This window comes from Hyaena hyaena, unplaced genomic scaffold (genome assembly GCF_003009895.1).
Source record: "Hyaena hyaena isolate Hyena2069 unplaced genomic scaffold, ASM300989v1 scaffold_403, whole genome shotgun sequence".
NCBI lineage: Eukaryota > Metazoa > Chordata > Mammalia > Carnivora > Hyaenidae > Hyaena > Hyaena hyaena.
Window position 1 is genome coordinate 613,068 of NW_024081035.1, and position 19,941 is coordinate 633,008.

Sequence of the window (19,941 nt, forward strand, 5' to 3'; positions counted from 1 at the left end):
GGTGACCAGAGAGGGGTCCGTTGTGACTCCATCCTTGTTCCTGGACAGTTAAGGTCCCCCCACACCTGCCAGATCACTTCTCATTCCCAGCTTTATTCAAGACTTTCTCTTTGCCTTTGGTTTTCTGCACTTTCACCAGGACAGGACTAAGTACAGCTTCTTGTTTGGTGTTTTTTGAGCTTCCTAGATCTGTGGTTTGGAATCTCATTAATTTTGGAAAATTCTTGGTCATTATCGCTTCAGATAGTTATTTTGTTTCTCTCTCCCTCTTCCTTGTGGTATTCTAAAATGAAAGTATTCTGCTTTACCTTCAGCTGTCTCTTCCTCAGTTTCCCGGAGTTCTTAGTGCTCTGGTCCATTTTGAGATTCTCCTGTAGTTCTTGGGTGTCCTGTGCCCATTTTCTTCTTTTTTTTTTTCCTTTTTTTTTTTGCCTTTATTCATTTTTTCCTCTTTATTTTTAGTTTGGGAAGCTTCTGTTACCCTGTCTGCAAGCTCACTGTCCTTTATGCCTTATCTACTCATGAGCCCCTGAAAGGCATTCTTAAGTGTTCGTTTCCTGTAGATTTTTTTCAAAGTTTCTAAAGAGCAACAAAAAATCCATTTACATTATTCTTACATGTCTACTTTTTTCATGAGACCTAATATATTCATCATATTTTAAATGTGTTGTCTGTTAATTCCGGAATCTGTGCCCTATCTGAGTAGATACTTGCTTTATCTCTCCAGACTGTTTTTCCTTGCCTTCTGGCACACCTTCTGTTTTTTGTTGGAAGTTGGATGTGACGTATTGGGTCATAGGAGCTGAGGTGAATCAACCTTTCATGTGAGGTTTCATGTCCATTCAGTGAGGAGTTGGGCAAGGGGTAATGTTTCCTGTCCATGTCAGAGCTTCCGATTTCCTCTGGTGTTCTCACATCTCCCCTCTGGGCTTTGTGCTCTGCTGAGAACTTCTTAGGGTCTGTATCGTTCAGTGTAAGCCCTTGTCCTTACGCTGGAGCCTTGTTGGTGTAGTGCACGGGGAGGAGAAACCCTCTGTCAATTTATCATTAAATCTCAGTTAGGTTTTAGTGGGCTTGTGTCCTCAGCCCTGTGACCTTCCCAAGTCTTCTTAACTTTCCCCTCATAGGCGAGATGAGATGGCTAGGGCCAGGGCACTCCCCTTTCCCCACTTCAGAAAAGGCTCTGGTAAAATCTTTTCCCCTGAAGAATAGGCCTTAATTGTAGAGAATAATCTGGGCATAATTTAAAACAAATCTTTTTAATGTTTTATTTATTTCTGAGAGAGAGAGAGAGAGAGACAGTATGAGCAGGGGAGGGTCAGAGAGAGAGGGAGACACAGAATCTGAAGCCGGCTCCAGGCTCTGAGCTGGCTGTCAGCACAGAGCCCGACACAGGGCTCAAACTCATGAACCGTGAGATCATGACCTGAGCCGAAGTTGGACGGTTAACTGACTGAGCCACCCAGGTGCCCCCATACTTTATAATTCTTAATCTTCTCCTCTCCTTCCCAGAGCCATGAAGGGACTTTTTTTTTTTTTTGAGAGCGCACACACATGTGCAAGCAGGGAAGGGGTGGAGAGGGAGAGGGAGAGAATCCCAAGCAGGTTCCACGCTGCACCATCAGTGCAGAGCCCAACATGGGGCTTGATGTCACAACTGTGAGCTCATGACTTAAGCTGAAATCAAGAGTCAGTTGCTTAACCGACTGAGCCACCCAGATGCCCCTCTTTTTTGGTTCTTTACCAAGAAAACCTGATGGGATTCTTGGAGGGAAAACCCTCCTAAGATTGTGTTTCTTACTCAAGCTAGTCCATATTCAGCCTCCAGCAGTTTGTCAAGATTATCATTTAAGTGTTTCTACCAATTTATGACTCCTATGGCTTATTTTCCATATAGCAGATGCTGGTTGTAATGCTCTGTATTTGTCTGTTTCTCCAGATTTCAGGGTGACAGTTTGCCTGGTGAACTCTTTTGAGCTCAAGAAAAGTCAGTGATTTTGGTTTATTCAGTTTTTTATTGTTGTAACAATGAGAATGACAACTCTAAGCTCTTTACATCTGAGAGCTAAAACCAGAAGTCTCTCAGAGGGATTAACTGTGTGTCTCTTTTCCTTTTTAAGTCACTTAATCACTTCTTACATATATCATGTAGATACTTTGCTGCCCATTGTATTTTGGTAGTTTTGGCTTTATTGTAATATTACACTGTGTTATTTCCTTGTATTTGATGACCTGTCTGTGCCTTAGTCTAAATTCAGCAACATTATTTTAAGAGCTTGAGACAGTTCCTCATCTTAGAATAATAGGTTTTTACTATTTAGGAAATAAGAATGCTTGTTAATATGTGATCACAAAGACCCTGTCCACATTAAAGTACTGTGCTCCTTAAGGTGATACCTGACACAAATGCCTAGCTAATGGGTACAAGCTGAAGCATGTTTTGTGTGTGTCACTGGGCTAAGCCCCATGGTGGGGAGACAGCAGTGTCCCTGCTGATGTTTGCCTAGCATTTTTTCCCTCTACTTATAAAGGTAATATATAGCTTTTTTTTTTTTAAGAAGATTTGGAAAATAGGAGTAAGATACGGCATCTAAAGCTTCATTTCATCAGAATATGACCTCTAAGACTTGTCTATATATCCTTTCACACTTAAATAAATCAAAAAAGTAAAAGTCCTGTTCCTTAGTTACTAATGTACTAATGAGTACATGAACACATATTAAGTGCTCGTTAACCACAGGTGATTTGTGGCAGCCCTGTTGGACAATGGATATGAATTATTTGCATGATTGCTGAAAGTTCTGTTGGGTGGTGCTGTTCTACAAAAACAGGCTACTGGAAGAGTAAGAGTAATAAATGGGAGAATCAAATATATAATTAAATAAGTGGTATAATAGGCATAATGAATGTATCATTTCAGGTTAAGGTGGGTTGTTAGTTGACCCCAGTGGCTTAAGATTTATTTTCTCATGTAAGAAATTATTGAGGTAGGCAGTCTGATGCTACTGGTAAGCTCTGAGACACTATCAGAGCCTAGGTTCCTTTGGCATACATGGTTTCCACTGTGTAAGTTACGCCTCCTAGTCCAAGGTGACTGCTAAAGCTCTAGCCATTGTATCTGCAGACCCTGCATCAGGAAGAAGAAAAGGAGAGAAGACCACAGGTACCTATAAGCTGAGCCTGTTCTCTTGAAGCAGCCTTCCTTGGAATTGCACACAAAGCTTTGTCGTTTGGCCTCACTTAGCTGCCAGGGCGGCTGGGACCTGTAGTCTTTATAGCTAATGTGTTGCCATCCTTAGTAAGTTAGAATTCTGTAAATAAAGTATTGGCACATGGATATTGTACGGCAACGAGCCCCTTTGGCACTGAAATGATGACAAAGCTTCCTTTGTCCAGGTTGGCAATTTCCTTTCATTGTGTGTTGTTGGTTTTTGTTTTCTATTTTCCATTTCCTCCTCAAATTAAATCTTCTGGGTTTCTGAACTAGAAAAAATGTTCTGGTTTGAAGCAGAAGTGAGAACCTTGGAACCCTGACCACTGAGATACCTTTAGAGATAGTTGATCAGAGAAGTGTGATTTCATAGCTCTGGCTTGGAAGGCTGAAGAGGTGTCATGATTGAGTGTTCCAAATACAGATGAAACACCTTTTTCGAAGAGGAAGAACCCTACCATTTTAAAAAGTGAAACAAAATATATGTTGCCCTACTAAATACAATATGAAGATGTGGGAGGAAAAATGTTGAATATTAAGGGGTGTCCATATCTAAGGATGAGGCTACCTGGACTCCTGTTTTACTGGTTCCCTTTTTTTTTTTTTTTAATGTTTATTTTTTTCAATGTTCATTTAATGTTTTTGAGAGAGAGAGTATGAGCGGCCGAGAGAGAGAGAGAGAGAGAGAGAGAGAGAATCTGAAGCAGGCTCCAGGCTCTGAGCTGTCAGCACAGAGCCTGACGCGGGGTTCAAACCCACAAACCATGAGATCATGACCTGAGCTGAAGTGGACACTCAGTTGACTGAGCCACCCAGGCGCCCCAACTGGTTCTCTTCTTATTCCCTCTTTTTTACAGTAATGTCTGTGGTTTTCGTAGGATGGAGTTAAGACCTAAAGTTGTTCATTTTATTTTTGTCACTGAGAAGTTACCAGAGATCTATTTGTATGGTATTTTTGAAGATGCTAAATTTAAATCTAAAGTCTTTTTTTGTTTTAAGTTTATTTATTTATTTAAGAGAGAAAGAGAGAGCACACAGGGGAGGGCAGAGAGAGGGAGAGAGAGAGAATCCCAAGCAAGCTCCATGCTGTCAGTACAGAGCTCAGTGCAGGGCTAAGTCTCACAAACCATGAGATGACCTGAGCCAAAATCAGGAATTACAGACTTAACCAACTGAGCCACCAAGGCACCCTATTGACGTCTTTTATAATTTTAAAATGTACTCTGCACACATTAATATATTCTCCCAGAATTTAGCACCTCCCCTCCCCCCACACACACCCCAAAAGAGAATTTAGCAGCGAAGTCAGACTGTCCTTTAGGCCCCATAAGTCTGCGCTTTCTGAGCTCTTATCCTCTACAGACAGGATTCCACTTGCATAATTAAGGATATTGCTTGATCAAGGAGCACTGACCCTTAAGTGTGCCTCACCCTCTGGGTGCTCGTTCTTCTGCCTGGGAGGCTGCTGATGTTCCCTGGAGTACCTAGAATGCAGAAGTACAAGTATTCTGTCTTCCTTCCCTTTCTTTTCCTATTTTGATAATGACTCTTTGGTAAACGTATTAGTTCTAAGTAATATTATGAGGCTTGTTTGTTTAGTCCTTCCATCATTCATTCAGATAATTACTAAATGACAAGCACAGTTCAAGATGTTGGGGATACAGCAGTGAACAGAGCAAAGTCTCTGCTGTCACTGGGTGAGACAGACTAAAAAAACCCCAAATACTCAAATACAGCATGTAGTGATAAGTGCTGGGAAGACAAATAAGTCAGGATAACGGAATAGAGAGTGACTCGGAAGGATCCTGTTTGGTATAGGGTTGTCAGGAAAGCAGGGATTTCCACTCCAGTTAGGGGCAGCCTACAACACAAAGGTTCCCCAAGGTGCGAGTGAGCTTGGCCTGTTTAAAGGATGGCAGGGAGGACATGACATCTGTCACAGAATGAACAAGACAGAGGTCAGAGAAGTATAGAATATAGCCTATTTCCTGTGTCTGCTGTAACCAGTTGTCACAAAGTTGGTGACCTAAAACAACAGAAATGTATTCGCTTGCAGCTGGAAGCCAGAAGTCCATAATCAGTATCACTGGGTTGAAATCAAGGTGTCAACAGGGCCTCATTATCTCTTTCTGTTCCACTATCACATGGCCTTCTATGTATGTGTAAAATCTCCCTTTGCTTCCCTCTTATAGGGATACAGTATGCATTTAGGGCCCACCCAGATAATCCAGTATAATCCCGTATCTCCATATCCTTAACTTAATCATATCTTCAAAGACTTAAAAAACACTTTTTTTAATGTTTATTTTTGAGAGAGACGGAGCATAAGCAGCAGAGCGGGAAGGGTAGAGAGAGGGAGACACAGAATCTAAAGCAGGTTCTAGGCTCTGAGCTGCCAGCACAGAGCCTGATGTGGGACTCAAACTCACAAACTGTGAGATCATGACGAGTCAAAGTCAGTCATTTAACCAATTGAGCCACTCAAGCACACACACCCCCATTTTTTTGGCTACGTTTGGTAATGGTTATAGACTCGGGTTAGAATATGCATGTCTTTAAAAAATAGGTAACATATCTTTTGGTGGACCATTTTTCAGCCTACCAGAGGAGACCAACTGTTATAAGAAAAGGCAAGAGTAGAGACTGAACTGTATCCTGAGTGAGATGGAAACCCATTGTAGGGTTTTGAGTGACATAATCTACGTTGCATTTTTAAAAAGATTGCTCTAGGAACTTGATGGAGAAGAAGGATGGCAGTGCTATATTTCTCAAGTTCATTTTTAATCTTAATACAGACTTTCATATTATATAAGGAAAGCTAGATTTAGGTGGCTGGGCAGTTCATTTAAGTTAAGCATCCAGCTTCGGCTCAGATCATGATTTCTGGGGTATGCACATGTCCCCTTCTCTCTCTGCCCCTCTCCCATTCTCTCTCTCTCTCTCAAAAATAAATATTTAAAAAACAAATGAATAAATAAAAATCCATTGAAAAAAGGAAAAGCTAGACTCTCCCTGCCAAACAGTCATATCTCTTCCATAGGTAACAGCTATTATCATGTGATTTGTTCCTTTTCATATCTTTTCCTATGTTAATACATAGGAAGTATACCCATTGTTACCTGTAAAAATAGTTGTGTGGATTTACATAAAATTTATCATCCCGTATATCCTTAGTTTCTTGATGTTTTTCATTTACTAATGTACCTTAGATATCTTTTTAACTCTCTGCAATGTTCTATAATATGCATGTACTATTATTTATACAGTTCCCTATAGATAAACATTGGGGTTATTTACCATTTTTCTCTATTCTAAATGTTCCTGCAGTGAGAATTCCTGTACAGCATGCCTCCTGGTGTATATATATGCACAAGTGTTTCTCTGGGATAAATATAAAAATGTCAAGGGTGTGTGATACTTTTATACTGTAAGGACCCTGCCAAACAAATTGCCTTCCAATGTACATCAAAAGTGTCTGACAGTGTTTATTTCTACTTAATGAGATTATTGGACTTCTTTTATGGACTTTGAATTTTTCTAACGAGTTTGCTAATCTTATGGATTTAAAGAATCGGTTCTTTATATATTCTGCATGCTTTCCTTTGTTAAACATGTTACTTTTTTCTCCCAGTGTTCTTTGTTTAATTTCATGTAGTGTATCTTTTTTTAATGTTTTATTTATTTTTTTGAGAGACAGAGAGAGAGACAGTGTGAGCAGAGGAGGGTCAGAGAGAGGGAGACACAGAATCAGAAGCAGGCTCCAGGCTCTGAGCTAGCTGTCAGCACAGAACCCGACGCGGGGCTCGAACCCACGAACCGTGAGATCATGACCTGAGCCAAAGTCGTACGCTTAACCATCTGAGCCACCCAGCCGCCCCGCATGTAGTGTATCTTTTGAAATTCATGTTACAAAAATAATATAAGAAAATTTATTTTTTTTTCATTATTAATTTCTCAGTTTGCATCTTGCTTAAGAAGGCCCTTCCACGCTTATCAGGATGAGCACTGGGAATGATACGGAAACCAACTTGACAATAAACTGTTAAAAAAAAAAGGCCCTTCCATACCACAAAGCCATAAACGTATTCTTTGTTACTTCTGTTGCCTTTATAGTATTCCTCCTCTCAGTACATATGTGTGTTATATTGTACCCAAATCATTTATTGAACAGACCATCCTCTTAGAACTTTGGAAGGCTAACTTCATTGGATGTTATGTATCACTTAGAAATCTGTTTTTCAGGAATCTTCCTTTGTTTCAGTAATCTACTTTGTCTATTTTTCACCAGTATCACAATATTTTAGTTTTGTGATTTTTTAATGTGTTTTGACCTGTATTAGGTGAATTTATCTTATTGTTCTTACTCAAAGTTATGTTGACCATTTTGCCTTTCATGTGAATTTGCAGTTTGTCTAATTTTATGAAAAATTATAAATTTTTAATTAAATGTTTAAATTAAATAAATGTTTAAATTATTTTATAATTTTAATGGGGATTACATGAAATTACAGAATAATTGGTAGATAATTAACAACTTTAGAATATTGTTTTTCCATCTGGGAACATAATATATTTCTAACCTTTATATTCTAGCTATAAGTTTTTTCTAACATAGTTTTTTTTTTCTATTTTGAACTATATCAAACAGAAATACAAAAACACCAATGACCAGCATTAAACTTTATTAGATCTTAAAATTATGCCATATGTTTTCTTCATAAGTATGTTTTATTATTACTTCTTAATAATAAAATGTGAAAAGATAGAAATGAGAGCTCCCTGGATATGTCTTCTAGATTCTTTTCTCCTCTCCTTCCCTTCTTCCCAGAGATACCACAGTCTTGAATATGATCAAGAGAAATGTATTTAAAGTAGATATAATATTATAGGCCATGCATACTTTCTGGGGTTGTTACATACATCGTAGACATTGTTCTGTTTTAGTTGATCTGTGGTGAGTATCCAGAGCTGGATTACGTTGTATAGTTGAAGCACAAATAGAAAGGTTGATAGGGTGATTTTTTAGGGGTCTGGAATTCTGTGATTTCTGCTTATGATTTTATGATTCTTTCATGTTTACTGATATACACACACACACACACACACACACATATATATATACACCTGATAAATTGTGAATATAGGCATTTTTAAATATTTTTAAAAATCAGACTGATTTTCTTACCTCCTTGTGTTTCAAGATCAATTCTACATTAACCTTCATTCCTTGAGAGGTTTGTGTTTTGCTCACTTTATACAGAGTGGTAAATGGCCTACTGCTATAAAAGTACAAGGTATTATGTCATTGTATTTCATCCTGATTCACAGTAGGTTGACAGTTCTTTTCTTGCATCATATTTGAGAAAACCTTTTATTTATTTTTTTAATTTTTTTTTTTAATGTTTTATTTATTTCTAGGAGAGAGAGAGAGACAGCGCGAACAGGGGAGGGTCAGAGAGAGAGGGAGACACAGACTCTGAAACAGGCTCCAGGCTCTGAGCTGGCAGTCAGCACAGAGCCCAACACGGGGCCCGAACCCACGAACCGCGAGATCATGACCTAAGCAAAAGTCGGACGCTTAACCGACTTAAGCCACCCAGGCGCCCCGAGAAAACCTATTAGATCATCTTGTATTTCCATATATTTCAGCTCCATACTTGAGAATAAAATATGTGTGTGTATTTTTAGTTTCTTCAGCTTTAGATCTTACTTGGTTCTGTTTTAACTTCTCAGGTACTAATGTTAGTGAAGAGGATTTTCTTCTGCTGGAGCTTTTACACTGGTTTAAGGAAGAATTCTTTCAGTGGGTGAATGACATTTTGTGCAGCAAATGTGGTGGCCACACTAAGTCTAGAGGTGAATCATTATTTCCCAATGATGATGAACTGAAGTGGGATGCGAACAGAGTAGAAGATCATTACTGTGATACATGCCAGTTCAGCAATCGATTCCCAAGGTGAGTGTCCACTGGACAGTAAAGTCAGAGTGATCTGACTTTAGAATGGTTAGAAAAGAATTTTTATTAAGTGAACTTTTTAATTATTAGAAATATAGTCCCCTAGGACAAGGGTATGGCTGGTAGGCTAAGTCCAACCCACATCCAATTTTAGTAAATATTGGAGCACATTTGTGTTGATTTGTATGCTATGGTCTATAAGCAGATTATAATGTCGGGTTTAAATACTGGCAACAGCATCCATATGGCCTGCAAAGTCTAAACTAGTTACTGTCTAAAAAAAATTTTTTTTTAATGTTTATTTTTGAGAGAGAGAGAGACAGAGCACAAGCAAGGAAGGGACAGAGAGAGAGGGGAAGACACAGGATCCAAACAGGCTCCAGGCTCTGATCTGTCAGCAAGAGCCCAACGCAGGGCTCATACTCAACAAACTGTGAGATCATAACCTGAGCCAAAGTTGGACACTTAACCGACTGAGCCACTCAGGCACCCCAATTACTGTCTTTTTATAGGAAAAATTTGTTTACTCTTGCTCTAGCATATATTGAGTGTAGAGGTACTTGGGTGGCTCAGTAAGTTAAGCGTCCAACTTGGGCTCAGGTCATGATCTCATGGTTCATGAGTTCAAGCCCCTCATTGGGCTCACTACTGTCAGCCTCTGAGTGCAAAGCCTGTTTTGAATCCCCTGTCCCCCTCCTTCTGCCCCTCCCTAGCTTGCGCTCTCCAAAAAGTAAATAAATATTTTAAAATAAATAAATAGAGTGTGGTCTTAGCACACTTAATGCTATAAATCTTTTTTTTAAAAATATTTTATTTAAGTTTCTTATTTGAACGACAGAGACAGCATAACTGTGGGAGGAGCAGAGAGTGAGGCGGAGAGAGAATCACAAGCAGGCTCCATGCTGCCAGTGGAGAGCCCGAAGTAGGGCTCAAATTCATGAAACTGCGAGATCATGACCTGAGCCAAAACCCAGGGTTGGTTGTTTAACTAAGTCACCCAGCCGCCCTAAGACTGTAAATCTGGTCTTGTTCTTTTAATTACATAACTTTTAACTTTCTGATAATTTTATTAATAATTGATAGCACATAAAAACAACACTAATGATGTTAATACTGATAAATTGGAAGGTAGAAGTACAGTTCCATCATATTAAGGACAGAATTTTAATCAGATGCCTTCCCTGCCCAATCTAATTTATCCTCATTATTTAAATTTTAAACTAAGGAAATTTGAACTTTTCAATTAACTTTTTTCATCCTTTAATTCACAAGCCTCTTACCAGATTTTTTAAATTGGCAGTGCTTATAAACGTTGGTTGTATCATCAGTCAAGAAAAGATAAAGTTTTGAAAGAAAAGAAAAGTTTTGAAATACCTAATTTTGTGTGTGTAGGGAATCAGTTTTGTCCTAACTAGGAACCAGCCCTATGATATACAGAATCCAATATCCAGTAATTATAAAAAATTAATCCAAGTTTGATTTCTTCATGCAGCATACATTTGTACAGATACTTTGCAAAGATTTAAAGAATTAAGTATAGGGGCGCCTGGGTGGCTTAGTCGGTTAAGCGTCCGACTTTCGCTTAGGTCATGATCTCGCGGTTCGTGGGTTCGAGCCCCGCGTCGGGCTCTGTGCTGACTGCCAGCTCAGAGCCTGGAGCCTGTTTCAGAGTCTGTGTCTCCCTCTCTCTCTGACCCTCTCCTGCTCATGCTGTCTGTCTCTCTCTCCTAGAAATAAATAAAACATTAAAAAAAAATTTTTTTTTTAAAGAATTAAGTATATAATTCTGTCTCCTCATAAACTTTTCTAGACAGCGAAATGTAAACTAATAACAGTGTGGAGGTGCACAAGCTAACAAAGATATTTACTGATTTCCTTTCTACCTACTTTATCATTTTACCATTAGGTGTTCTCTGTATAGGGCTGGGATGATTAATAGTATTTAATTCTAGGCTAAGCTGGTTATTCCACTTAGCACAAGTAGTATTTAGAGGAGGCATAGGATGCTCTAATTCCACCACTAATACCTCTTTATGTGAATTTACATCTGTTTTCAGTTACTTTTAATTACGTTAGTTATAAATTTATTTAACTTAGGTAGTTTAATGGCATCTGCTTAAGACAAACTTATTGCAAAGCCAATTCATTCATGCAGTTGGTTTCCTTCTACAAGCTTATGGCCAACATCTCTGCTCAGCTGGGGTACTTTTCTTGCTTAGCTTTGTCAGTGAAATCCTTCTCAACCCAGTATGCAAAATTTGGTGTTCACCAGTTTTATGATAATGTTATAATTGGAGCAACTTTTTAAAAGATTGTTGCAAACATCTTTCAAAAAACAACTTCCAAATTAGTAAGCACCTTGAAGTGGTTAAGAAGAAAAAGTTTCAGTCAAAAAGATCATTCGACAGAATAGTAGTATTTAAGTGGATTTGAGTTCAACTAAGTTTTAAAATAGAGTAGATTGTTAAAGTTGTTTGCCTTTTAAGTACGTGAGCTAATTATACCGCTTATTAGAATAATACTAATGCTCTAAGCAGATTTCCTAGGGAATCTCTGCCTATCCAAATCTTGCCTGTCCTCCAAGGCCTCGGTCAAATACAAACTTTCCTCCCAGCCGCTCCTCTAACACTAAATCTGACCTGTTGTGTGTGGTTTTGTCACATTCTACCTTCTTCCTCTTCACACCTGTAAACTTGAAGGCTATACCACTGTTCAGTCATTTTTCAGTATAGATTCTAACACAGTGCCTCTTATAGTTTAGGCTCTTTAATCATTAAGTATGTGAAATGAAGCTAATATAATATTGTAAGTCAACTATATTTCAATTAAAATAATTTTTGGGACAGGGACCAAACATAATGAGTCTTACATACAGAGAAAACTGAGGATTGCTGGAGGGGCTGTGGGAGGGGGGATGGGCTAAATGGGTGAGGGACCTTATAGAGGACACTTTTTGGAATGAGCACTGGGTGTTATACATTAGGAGATGAATCACTGGAATCTACTCCTGAAATCATTGCACTATATGCTAACTAACTTGGATGTAAATTAAAAATAAATGAGTAAATAAATAAGAATAAAAAAGAAGTGAAAAAAAGTGATATTTAAAAATATGAAATTAAGAAATACTGCTGTTTAGCACAGAGGTAATATAAATTGTTTAAAATTCTTGATTATGATAATGAATCAAGGCTTTTCTGTGGTTATTTTAAAACAGGTATAACAACCCTGAGAAACTTTTAGAAACGAGATGCGGACGGTGTGGCGAGTGGGCCAATTGTTTCACACTGTGCTGCCGAGCCTTAGGGTTCGAAGCTCGCTATGTTTGGGATTACACAGGTACAGAGCGTGGTGTGGACAGAGGAGGGCTGTGCACACCTCAGGGTTGGATTTACAGCCTGGGCTCATCATTGTTTGTCTGGTACTTTCTGGCCTTGTCAATTTGAGCTTCCATTTGCCTTCTGTCAATAACACCAGTACCAACCTCATAGTTTTGTGAGGGGAATCTCAAGATTTTTCTAGAACACCTGCCATTTTGCCTGGTACTTTAAACATGGCCTATAAACATTCTTTTACTAACAATTTACCATGACATTTCTAATAATGCTTTTCCTATATGAATAATAACATGCAATATGCTGTAGAAATCATTTTTGTAGAGATTAGTATAAAAGATATAATAATCTCATTATACAAAAAAATGTAATAAAAGCCATGTGAAATTTATGTTCTTGTTTAGAAATGACTTATCGGGGGGCAAGGAGAGGAGAAAGTGGGTGATGGACATTGAGGAGGGCACTTGTGGGATGAGCACTGGGTGTTGTATGGAAACCAATTTAATGATAAATTATATTTAAAAATTAAATAAATGACTTATCTCCATGTTAAAAAGTTGTTTTCCTAGTTCTTAGAGTTTTACTTGTGCTTCTGTTGTTTTGTAGGATAAAATGAAACCTTCACTCTAGAGTTACTGTTCTCGTACAGTCAAATGCAGAACATCGATAGCCAGAGATCCTTTGTTAGGCCTCCTACCAGTTCTGGGTCTTAACCATCAAGAGAGATGGTAGTTTCCAAAGTGGCATTGACTCCACATTAGCAAAAACTGAGGCCAGTGTTTTTGATGCCATTGTTCAATATGTTCGCCTTTTTAGAGTTATAGCTCACATTATTTTTAATTAAACTTAAAGCTAACTACCTTAAAGGACATATTCCAAAAACATTTTTAAGGATTTCAGAGAGACAGAGATTTCAGAGAAATTAAAACAAAAGTTCTAGGGTTTTGTGTGCCCCCAAATATCCAGTCCTATTAAGTAAAATTTAGACTGTTAGAAATTATCATATGATCCTTATCTTAGCACGTTGTATGTAGTTTTTTAAAATCATTCTGGTTTTATAAACTTCAGTTTTATTTCCTTAATAAAATGCTCTCTTGTCTCTTATTTGAGTAGACCATGTCTGGACAGAAGTCTATTCTCCTTCTCAGCAGCGGTGGCTGCACTGTGACCCGTGTGAAGATGTCTGTGATAAGCCGCTCCTTTATGAAGTAGGGTGGGGCAAGAAGCTTTCCTATGTCATAGCATTTTCTAAGGATGAGGTAAAGCATAAGAAAAAACTTTTTTTCCCTAAGAATTAAATAGAATTTCTTTCCTTTTTGGACAGCTTTTGAAGATACAGTAAGCAGCATATATTTAAAGTGTACAATTTAATGAATTTTGTCATTTGTATGCACCCATGAAATCATCTTTGCAGTCAAGATAGTGAACATATGCAGTGTATCTGGAAGTTTCCTTATGTCCTTTGTTATCCCTCCTTTTTGCCCCTCTAGATAGCCATGGACCATGGATCTGCTTTCTCACTGTAGATTGCTAGAGGTTTTTGGGGATTTTAGTGTTAATTTATTTTGAGAGAGAGAGAGAGCACGCAAGCCGGAGAGAGGCGGGGCAGAGGTGGGTATAGGGAGAGAGAGAGAAAATCCCAAGTAAGCTCCACTCTGTCAGCACAGAGCCTAATGTGGGGCTCAGTCTCACAACCTCAAGATCATGATCTGAGCCCAGATCAAGAGTCAGACACTTAACCACTGAGCCACCCCAGCACCCCATTATTACAGTTTTATATAAAATGGAATTATACAATATATATGCTTATTTTGGTGGGTGCAGTCTTGTTTCTTTTACTCAACACAATTATTTTGAGATTCACCCATGTTATTGTCATGTATCAATAATTTATTTTTATTGATGACTAATATTCAGTTGTATGTATGTACCATAGTTTGTTTATCTATTCACCTGTTGATGGGGCAGTTGGATAATTTCCAGTTTTTTAACATTTCAAAAAAAATTGCTACAAACACTTAGACACAAGCCTTTATATTGCCATTTGCTGTCTTTTCTCTTTGGTAAATTCCTAGAAGTAGAATGACCAAATCATACGGTAGAGTCATAAGAAACTTACTGTTTTCTAGAACCATGTGCCATTTTACATTCTCACCAGCAGTATGTGAGAGTTCTCAGTTTCTCTGTATCCTTGCTGACACTTAGCATGGTTATCTGGAATGTGAGGTGGTGTCTCATTGTGGTTTTCATTTGCATTTCCGTAATGACAGAAGATGCCAAGTATCTTCTTTTGTGATTGTTTGACATGCAGAGTCCTCTTTGCCCATTTTTTTAAATTGGGTTGTTCATTTTCTTATTGTTAAGTTTTGAGAATTCTTCATATATTCTGCATACAGGTCATTTTTCAGGTAAATGCTTTGCAAAGATTTTCTCCTTGTCTCCTTGTCAGAATGTCTTTTCATTCTGTTAGTGACTTTTGAAGAGACAAAATTGAGAAAGTCCAGATTTAAAAGTTTTATACTTTCGGTTTTACATTTGGGTCTATCATTCGTTTTGAGTTAATTTTTATGTATAGTCCAGTGTGTGAGTTGAAAGTCATTGTTCACTAGATAGATAACAAATTGTTCTAGCATCATTTGTTGAAACATTATTTTTTTCCACTGAATTGTTTTTGTACCTTTGTCAAAAATTAGTTGATAAAAATTTAATACAATAAAAATGGAAAAACTTTTTATTAGTTGAATATTATGAAATTAATTTTGTAGATACGTTTTAAAAGTTAAATGTTCTGAAAATCTCATTTTATCAGTCTTTCTTGAAAGAAAGTATGCCAGTTAGAAAATGAATAAAAAGCATATTTTTTTTTATATAGGTTTTAAAATTTAAAGAAAAGATAGCATTTTAAAAATCTGTTTAAGAATTACATACATTCTGGAGACACCTGGGTGGCTCAGGGTCAGTTAAATGTCTGACTCTTGATCTCAGCTCAGATCTTGATCCCAAGGTCATGAATTTAAGCCCTGCACTGGCTCCACACTGGGCATGAAGACTACTTGAAAACAACAACAAAAACAATAAGAATTACATACATTCTAGAATTAAGGTTGGTGGTTGTAATCTTGTTAAATATCATATTCTATAATTTGAGGTGGTTGATGTCACTTGGCGATACTCTTGTAAACACGACGAGGTAATCTCCAGAAGAACTGAGGTTAAAGAAGAATTACTTCGAGAAACTATTAATGGACTTAATAAGCAGGTATGGGCATTTGTCATTTTTTTTAATGTTATTTTTTTATTTTTTTATTTCTAGGAGGGAGAGAGAGAGACAGTGTGAGCAGGGGAGGGTCAGAGAGAGAGGGAGTCACAGACTGAAACAGGCTCCAGGCTCTGAGCTGGCTGTCAGCACAGAGCCCGACGCGGGGCTCGAACCCATGAACCGCAAGATCATGACCTAAGTGAAAGTCGGACGCTTAACCGACTAAGCCACCCAGGTGCCCCCGGGCATTTGTCATTTTTGAGGGGACATTTGAAGTTTTTTATATAATCAAGAATGGCCAGCTTTCAATCCATTGAAATTCTTAAAGTAAGAGCATTATTTTGTAACCAAAAGTATTTTACTATGTAAATGTCTTTTTGTTCATTGAAAATTTTGAGGACCCCTTTTAAATACTGTGGGTGTTTTATGTAGTAACATAAATTAATTAAAATTAATTAAACAAAATTTCAGTATATGTAACACTATTAAAAAGTATGTTTCATTTTTCAAAGAAATTATGTCTTGAATATAATTACACACACTTGTCCAAGTGTGGAAATTTTTGAAACAAAGGAGAGGAAATTGTTAACAATGACTACTTCTGAAAAGAGGAACTGGAGGTTCAGAAAGGAAAATCGGTTTCTATTTTATATCCCTTTGATAGTACTGACGTTTTTTACTATTATACGTGTGTGGGGTTTTTTTATAATTTAAAAGCCAAACCATCAATTTTGCTTCTTGGCAGGCAGTTAGAATCACCTTAATCCAGTGATTGAGATTCAGGGTGAAGTTTTAGTCTGTTTTACCTTCTGATGTGCAGCCCTTCAAAGACCCTAGACTGAAAATCTGGAGTATTTACTAGAGCCTCTCACTTTGAAATGCTCTGAACTCCAGTGTATTTACTCCACAGTACTGTGATTCTGTAAAAATTCTCTTAGCCATCATTTTGTGCATGGCTTGCTCATACCAGTTAATACTTGGCAAATGTCTGGAAGGGAAAAGAGGTGGAGTGTATTCAGTTCACCTCAGTTCATTTCTTTCCTTGGGATCTTAGCTTCTACAGCTGCGCTTGCCTTGAGAGCTTTCTGTTGCATTTAAACAGGGTCTTGTATGTTTGTGTCTGCATGTAATGTTCTGCCCAGCTTTGTACCTTTTCTCAATAGAACAGTTGGTACATGAGGTGGTCTATCGTAGCTGGAAGCAGAAGTTGCCAACCCGTCATTTTATATCTAGGACACTAAAGGTCATGAGGAGTTGGATATGGATGTTAAATGATTTCTTCATGTAAAACTCATAAAATTATTTTCAGTTTTCCACAATGTCCTATTTATTTTCCAAATAACTACATGTGAACAGAAAGTCTTTTCAAGATCCCATTAAAATACAAATGCTTTTTAAGTATATACTGACTTAGAGATGGACCTCTGCATTTCCCTAATCTTAATGACTTTTTAAAACCTGAATTACAGAGGCAAATATCTTTGTCGGAAAACAGAAGAAAAGAACTTCTCCAGAGGATAATCGTGGAACTTGTTGAGTTTATATCTCCGAAAACCCCTAAGCCTGGAGAACTTGGTGGAAGAATATCTGGGTCAGTGGCTTGGAGAGTAGCCCGAGGTGAAATGGGTCTAGAGGTATTTAATTCATTATAGCATGATAATCTTTCCACCTGACTGCTTCCTATAGTGTACTCTTTACTGACAGAAAAATGCATTGGCCAGGACCTTTCAGTTAGCTTTTTAGAGTAATTATGAAAAAATGCAAACATTTGAAGAGAACCGATCATTGATTGACATAGTATATTTGCATGCAGGAGTTAGAAAAGCATTTTAAAATGGGATTTTCCTGTGTAAATTTTTAGAACTGTTACTGAGGTACGTACAGAAAAAATGCACAAATTATAAGCATACAGCGTAACAAATTTTCGCAGATTGAGTATCCATGTAACCACCAGCCAGAGTGACGAATAGGCCACAAGAATCCCAGGAACGGCCATGAGTTCTCTTCCAGTCACTGCTTCCACCACTAAGAGTAGCCATTAGCCTGGTTTCTAACCCCGTAGATTAGTTTTGCGTATTATTGTGCTTTTTGTAAATGGAATTGTACCATATGTACTCTTTTGTGAACAGTGTTCAGAGTTCTTTTTCTCTTAACATTATTTCATGAAATTCAGAATTGGTGCTACATGGTTATGGCACGAATTTTCTCACTGCTGTGTAAATGTATAAATGCAATTTATCTGTGCCACCATCGATGGGCATTTGGGTTTCTAGGTCTTGGGTGTTAAAAATTGTACTGCTGCAAACATTTATATACATGTTTTCGGTGTATGTATGTATGTATGTATGCATTTGAGTTGGGTTTATACCTAGGAGTGGAATTACTAGGTGATAGGGTTCTTCAGTTTTGGTGGATATTGCCAAGCAGGTTTCCAAAGTGGTTGTGCCAGTTTACACTCTCACGAGCAGTGGATGAGAGTTTTTCACGTATTTGCCTGTAGTCGGTATTGTCTTTTTCATGTTAGCAGTTCTGGATCTATGTAGTACTATTATATTGTGATTTTACCTAGCATTTTGGTGATGACTGAAGTTGCCTATTCTTTAAATTTTTGGATATCTTCTTTTTGGGAAGTGCCTATTTAAGTTTTTCAAAGTAAGATTTTAGAAGTTTCAAAAAGCCTTGTTTTCCATTTTTAGAAATTTTTTATAGTACAATGAGAAAAATAATAGAATCTGGATAATTCAGTGAATGAAAGTATTTATCTCTTGTTACATACTTGTCTACATTTGTTATTGGCTAGAAATTATCATTGCTGCTCTGATTACTATTGTCAACATTCTCTCTTGATTAATGTCCCCAAATTAAATAATGAGCAGTGGAAATATGCCTGTAGTTAGGGACTGGGTGAAAAGCAATGGGCTCTGTAATGAACACTAAGAAAGTAAAATAGACTGTCCCTTGCCCCTAGGGAACTTAAAGTTGACTCACTAGAAAGTATTCCTATACCTTCTATGGAAGGTAGGTAATGAAAAATGCTTGGGAGGAAAAAAACCCACCACAGTATCATATCAGACAATTCCACACAAAATAGACTCCACAAAATCTACTTTTTCTAAATTTTCCATTGTTGCAGCTCATTTCTCCAATAAAGGAATAGGTCTAAGATGGGTGAATTATCCCCAGTAAACTTTATGTTTGCTTCTTAATTTATTTCATCTTTAGGAGGCAGTTGGAAGTGTTGGTTCAGCCATAGAATTACAAGATCTAAATTCAACAGATAATTCCAATCACTGCTGATGCAGTGCAAGTTACAAGTATAAATCTAAATGAAGCCAATTTAAAAGAGCTAATTTAATTCACAGCTGTGTTCAATTTAAATAAAATGTCGATATTATTTAGGTCTTCATTCTCTTTTCTTTTTATGGATGGATGTGCTTCCTCTGGTATGGCATATAAGTTGATTAAACTTTAAAAATATGAATTGGGTCATATGCCCAGATTATCTTCCCTTTCAAATTTTTTTTTTTTAAATTTCTGTTACTGGAGACCAGTAAGGCCATGGATTTAAAAAATCATTTTCCTGTTTAGAAGTAAATGTTTGTTTTAAAAGTTAATTGAAAAATGTCAGTCCTAAAAAATTATGGAACTCTACCTTGAAATTATTTGGAAAAAGAAGGAAACATTGGTGATATAATTTCCAGAAAGAAAAGTTTTATCTTAATCTTAGATTTAAAAGATTTATGAAATACTAATGTTAGTCATACTCTTGATTATTCAGCTGCATACATGATTATGTTCAGTAGCATAAATATTTTTCTTTTCTCTTTGGTAATTAGTTATCCTTTGTAAAGTAGTAGATAATGCTACTTTTGAATTTTATTTCCATTTGGTTTATGTCAGCACCCTAAAATATTTTTGATAAAATAGAAAATAAGGGGAAGATAGCTACAAACAGAGAAAAAGGGAGGCAAACCATGAGAGACTCTTAAATACAGAGAACAAACTGAGGGTTGATGAGGGGTGGAGGAGAGGGGGAAATGGGTGATGGGCGTTGAGGGGGACACTTGTTGGGATGAGCACTGGGTCTTGTATGTAAGCCAGTTTGACAATAAATTATATTTAAAAAAAATAATTGGGGAGTTTGGTTACATGCTTGTTTTGAGTTGTAATTTATAATTAT

General features: G+C 37.3%; 1 protein-coding gene across 2 annotated transcripts in view; it reads left to right on the plus strand.

Moving 5' to 3' along the window:
* The window catches only part of NGLY1 (N-glycanase 1), a 57,508-nt gene that overhangs the window by 27,725 nt on the left and 9,842 nt on the right, over positions 1-19,941 (plus strand). For both annotated transcript variants that reach the window (XM_039251926.1, XM_039251927.1), the window contains exons 5-9: positions 8,945-9,167; positions 12,385-12,506; positions 13,616-13,761; positions 15,651-15,761; positions 17,231-17,395. In XM_039251926.1, coding sequence (XP_039107857.1) covers positions 8,945-9,167; positions 12,385-12,506; positions 13,616-13,761; positions 15,651-15,761; positions 17,231-17,395 — 767 coding nt within the window. The remainder of the gene's footprint in view (positions 1-8,944; positions 9,168-12,384; positions 12,507-13,615; positions 13,762-15,650; positions 15,762-17,230; positions 17,396-19,941) is intronic.